Raw genomic sequence first — 5,172 nt, 5'->3', positions numbered from 1 at the left:
CCAGGGCGCCTCCTGCCCCCCTTTCTGGACATGCTGGGACCTTATCCTGCTGTCAAACGCTTCATGACCAAGGTAAACACACAGACATGCCCATAACATTCCAACATCACCACGCCGCGCTTCCCAGGACGCCTCCTGCCCCCCTTTCTGGACATGCTGGGACCATACCCTGCTGTTAAGAGGGCCATGACCAAGGTAATGTACCCTCTACTTACAATACATTTTATATATTATATACCACATTAGACTCCCATACGACTCCTGCCCCCCTTTCTGGACATGCTGGGACCGTATCCTGCTGTTAAGAGGGCCATGACCAAGGTAATGTACCCCACTAGTCCTGCTGTTAAGACGTTCATGACCAAGGTAAACACACGTATAATACCCCACTACTCCTTATAAATACCCATTAGACCCCCATACTCCTCCTGCCCCCCTTTCTGGACATGCTGGGACCTTATCCTGCTGTTCAAGGAGAAGTCCACTTTTTTGAACATTAAGGCCATTTTCTGAGTGGTCTTTAATGTTTTAGAGCCCCCCTCACCGTTTATTTCATGTTTAACAAATGTTAAAGGTGATTCTAAGAACAGAGTTGCAGGTGCCCATAGACGGCCATTCTAAAGCTGGTTGAGATCAAATCCAAATAAGCCAGAGACTGCAGCAAACATGAAATAAACGGTGAGGGGGACTCTAAAACGTTGCAGACCACTCAGAAAATGGACTTAATGTTCAAAAAAGTGGACTTCTCCTTTAAGAGGGCCATGACTAAGGTAATGTACCCATAACATACCAACACATACCAACATTACTCATTAGACCCCCCCATACTCCTCCTGCCCCTGTTTCTAGACATGCTGGGACCTTATCCTGCAGTCAAACGCTTCATGACCAAGGTAATGTACCAGGGCTTAACACTAACACACGCCAGGTAGCCAAATGCGGGTGAAAGTCGGCGTTGGCTAGTAGATACCGAAGGTTCACTAGCCATTCTGGCGGGTCCGTTACTATTCTAAATGATGAGGCACCGCATTTTGTAGTTTTTCCCCTCGGACCGTCTTTGCTACAAGCGCAATGCAATGCGATTTCGCGAGCCTACAATACCCATGAAGCACCTGTGTCACGTGTCACCTGTGTCTCACGCACAAGAGGAATCTGATAGAGCTAGTAGCACATCAGCGGGCGTTTGGAAATGTCACTGAAAACCTTCACGTGAAAATAAAGTAGCGAAGTTCATCTCACCTGACCTGTTTTGGGATCTGTCATTACAATGCATAGTAGTAGTGGACATTAAAATGACCAAGGCCAGAGGAGAACACCTCAGTCTTGTGAAAGTCTTGAGACTAATTAGCGCAGTGATAAGACAAGGACACATGCGGTATTAATAATGTTCGGTTTAAATAATTTTCTGATTTGCCTGTATGTCATCATACCTTAATATTCCTCCATGTTTCTTGTGCCGTTGTTCCCGACTGTCAAACGGGGCTTAAACAACGCGCAGTAGTAGCCCTCCAGACTGCACAAATCATGTCCCATGTCCCTTCGCATGTGCCCATCTTGCCTTGCGTCCGTTTAGCCTATATTTTAAACAACTCAATATTAAACGGAATGGAAGAAGTCGTAGCTCCTTCTGTAGTTACCGGCCGCATATGTGTGTGCCTTCTAGTGGATAGCCTACTTTTATGAGACAATATTCCAGAAGAGGTGTTATTCCACATCCATGACCGAGAACATGCGAAGCTTGGCAATGACTTAGCACTATCTACTTTGCGCATCGAAAGTGCCCTTCAGATCAAAGACGGAAATATTTTGCTCTCATGTAGCTTACATTTGTGCCCTTCCACAACACTGTACTTGGTGTTTCTGCACGGCTATGCCATTCCTCAGATAAGTTCATCTGTTCTTATAGCATGCATGCATGCATGGACCAGTTAATAACAATTCTAGTTATTAGGCCCTATATTATATTATATTATAGGCTATTATATTATATTATATTATATTATATTATGTTATATTATCCTACATTACATTATTACAGCCTATTATATAATTCATTAAAGCTGCTATGATGGTTAAGAAAATTATGGCTAGTGAAGAGGCCCAATGGCTAGTGAGTCAGGAAAACCACTAGCCAAAATGGCTGGTAAGCGAAAAAGTTAGTGTAAAGCACTGTAATGTACCCATATATATATATATACAGTATATGTCCATAACATACCAACATATACCCAGGGTGCGATTTGTAGGGGGGGATGGGGGGGATTGTCCCCCCTTCTGGTTTTGATATCGCCACTTTTTACGCATAATTTGAATCACAGTTCAATGTTATTCAATTGATATTGCTTAAAAACAGAAACATATCCCCCCTTCTGGTTTTCCGACAAATCGCACCCTGCCCACTATACACCCCATATGCCTCCTGCCACTGTTCCGCTGTCAAACGCTTCATGACTAAGGTAATGTACTCACATGTCCTACTGTTAAGACGTTCATGACCAAGGTAAACACACTTATAATACACCACTACTCCTTATAAATACCCATTAGACCCCCCCATACTCCTCCTCCCCCCCTTCCTGGACATGCTGAGACCTTATCCTGCAGTCAAGAGGGCCATGAGCCAGGTCAATATACGCCCATAATATGACCCTTAATGTTCCTAGCACCCCCAAGCTTATGGTCGTGGTCCAGAGGGCTCACACACACACTAATCTCCTTCTCTCTTTCTCTCTCTCTCTCTCTTTGCCCTTTCTACCCACCCCTCTCTCTCTCCTTCTCCCTCTTTGTCCTCTCCACCCCCCTCTCTCTCTCCCTCCTCTCCCCCCCCACCCTCTTCTCTGTCTCTCTCCCCCCCCCACTCCTCTCTCTCTCTCTCTCTCTCTCCCCCTCTCTCCCTTTCCCCCCCTCTCTCCCCCACTCGTCTCTCTCTCTCTCCTCCTCTTCCCTCTCCTCTCTCTCGCCCCCCCCTCTCCTTCTCTCCCTCCCTCTCACTCCCCCTCTCTCCCCCTCCTCCACCTTCTCTCCCCCACCCCCCCTCCTTCTCTCTCCCTTAGCTGGTTCCTCTGAGCTGGTATAACTCCCTGCTGCCCCGGTACGGCCTGGTTCTGGAGCTGGGTGCGGACGGCTCGGTTCTGGACAGCCTTCACGACCCCAACGGGAGTCTGACCTGGGCTGTCAGCGACGTCTTCCAGCACGCGGGCCGGACCTACCTGGGGAACACTGACCTGCCATTCCTACCGGTTCTGGAACACTGGAGCTAACGGAGAACACCTGGGCCGTGTGTGTGTGTGTGCGTGTGTTTGTACTGTATGTCTTAAATTAGAAGAGTTTGAGGACTGGACCTAGTGTGTGTGTGTGTGTGTGTGTGTGTGTGTGTGTGTGTGTGTGTGTGTGTGTGTGTGTGTGTGTGTGTGTGTGTGTGTGTGTGTGTGTGTGTGTGTGTGTGTGTGTGTGTGTGCGTGCATGCATGCACGAGTTCGTGTGTGTGTCTGGTTGGGCCAGGCGACTAATGATGAATGTGGATTTAAAAAGGCAGCTGTGTGTGTGTATTTGTGTGTGTCTGTGTGTGTGTGTGTGTGTGTGTGTGTATTTGTGTGTGTCCTCTTTTGCACCCCACTTGACTGGATGTGTGTGCTGAGTTGGCCGTGTCTGTGTGCATGAAATTCTCGTCCAGGAAATCAACAAGGACCTGGCTCCACCCTCACAATATCTCACAACATCTCTGTCTACGGTACATATAGTTTGACAAAATTGAGTTTACACTGAAAATGGTCTTTATAACACCTCCTTTATCTTGTGACTAAGCCTTATTATCCACATGTGTCCTGTTCTATTCTAGAATACTGAAGTGATCTATTCTAGAATACTGAAGTGATCTATTCTTTCCACTGATTTCTGTTGTCATGAAGACAGTGAACAGTAAAGACAGGTCTCATATTTACATTTTAATCCCAAAATGTGTGTGTGTGTGTGTGTGTGTGTGTGTGTGTGTGTGTGTGTGAGAAGAACAGTTACTTATTCTCTAGACCTACAGCTTACTGAAGAATATTTTAAGACTTGAGATTTTGTTGTATTTCCTCATCTCTGTGTTGTGAATGTCGACGCGTGAAGGCAGTTTTGTGTGCTGTTCTGTTTACATTTTAATGTATTTTGGGATCGTTCCACTCCGTTTCACACACTGAATACTTTTTTGCGAGAGCAGAATGTTTTATACTTGCTGAATGTGTGTCTTGCATCATGTGACCCAGAGTCCGTATGTGCTGTATGTTCAGGTCAAATAAACAAATAAACAAACAAACACCACTAGAGGTGCACTGAAAATTCGGCCACAGAAAATATTCGGCCGAAAATGCAAAAAAAGACACTTTCGGTTTTCGGCCGAAAGCTAATTGAGTGGCCGAATCGGAGGCCGAATAGAAAATGAATTGAAAATGTGCAATTTCAGTTCTACTCTAACATTTGAAGACTTCAAATCCACATTTATTTTCTTTCAAAAACATGTCTAAACATTTATTGTAAGCCGTAGAGTTAAGCAATATTTAAAAAATAGTGAAAAACGTAACTTTTTATGACTTTTAACTGAATTGTAATATCCTGTTTCGGTTTCGGTATTCGGCCAAGTGATAAATTATTATTCGGTTTCGGTTTCGTACACAAATTTTCATTTCGGTGCACCTCTAAACACCGCACATTACAAAGTAAGAAAGATGACACGCAGGGGGCGCTGTGGCACAGCACGCTACGCCCCCCACATTTGGGCTTGCATGCCCATGGGGACCCTGGTTTGAGTCTGGCAGGGGTCATTTCCCAGCCCTGCCCCCATCTCTCTCTCACAATCGTTTCCTGTCTCCTCTCATACTGTCCTGTCACAATAAAGGCGAAAAAGCTCAAAAAATGCTTAAAAAAAGGAAGATAATACGCCGTCTTGAACTGTCTACCTTATTTTTGCATCACAACTTTGCAATTTAAAACATGCTGCACAACGACCTGTGACAGGTTAGGTTTAGGGGTAGTTTTGGTCTGGCCACAATTTCGCTATTCCTTTGCTTGTTTCGCTGGTCTTGGCAAAAGTACAGCAGCAGAAACATGGCTTTACTGAGGGGTTAGGCATGGTTTTGGTCAGGGGCAGGGCAGGCACAGCAAAGCATTTTTGCGTTTAGCAACAAAAAATGG

The 5,172-nt window shown here is 45.4% G+C and overlaps 1 protein-coding gene across 1 annotated transcript; it reads left to right on the top strand.

Moving 5' to 3' along the window:
* Nucleotides 1-850: 850 nt before the first annotated feature.
* Nucleotides 851-3,327, top strand: LOC134444895 (adipocyte plasma membrane-associated protein-like). The gene is made up of 2 exons (XM_063194074.1): nt 851-893; nt 3,054-3,327. The coding sequence occupies exons 1-2, from the start codon at nt 852-854 to the stop codon at nt 3,258-3,260; spliced, it is 249 nt and encodes an 82-aa protein (XP_063050144.1). The 5' UTR covers nt 851; the 3' UTR covers nt 3,261-3,327.
* The last annotated feature ends 1,845 nt before the right edge of the window (nt 3,328-5,172 follow it).

Source organism: Engraulis encrasicolus, unplaced genomic scaffold (genome assembly GCF_034702125.1).
Source record: "Engraulis encrasicolus isolate BLACKSEA-1 unplaced genomic scaffold, IST_EnEncr_1.0 scaffold_82_np1212, whole genome shotgun sequence".
In the NCBI taxonomy this organism is placed as follows: domain Eukaryota; kingdom Metazoa; phylum Chordata; class Actinopteri; order Clupeiformes; family Engraulidae; genus Engraulis; species Engraulis encrasicolus.
This window is presented reverse-complemented; position numbering and strand designations above follow the sequence as displayed.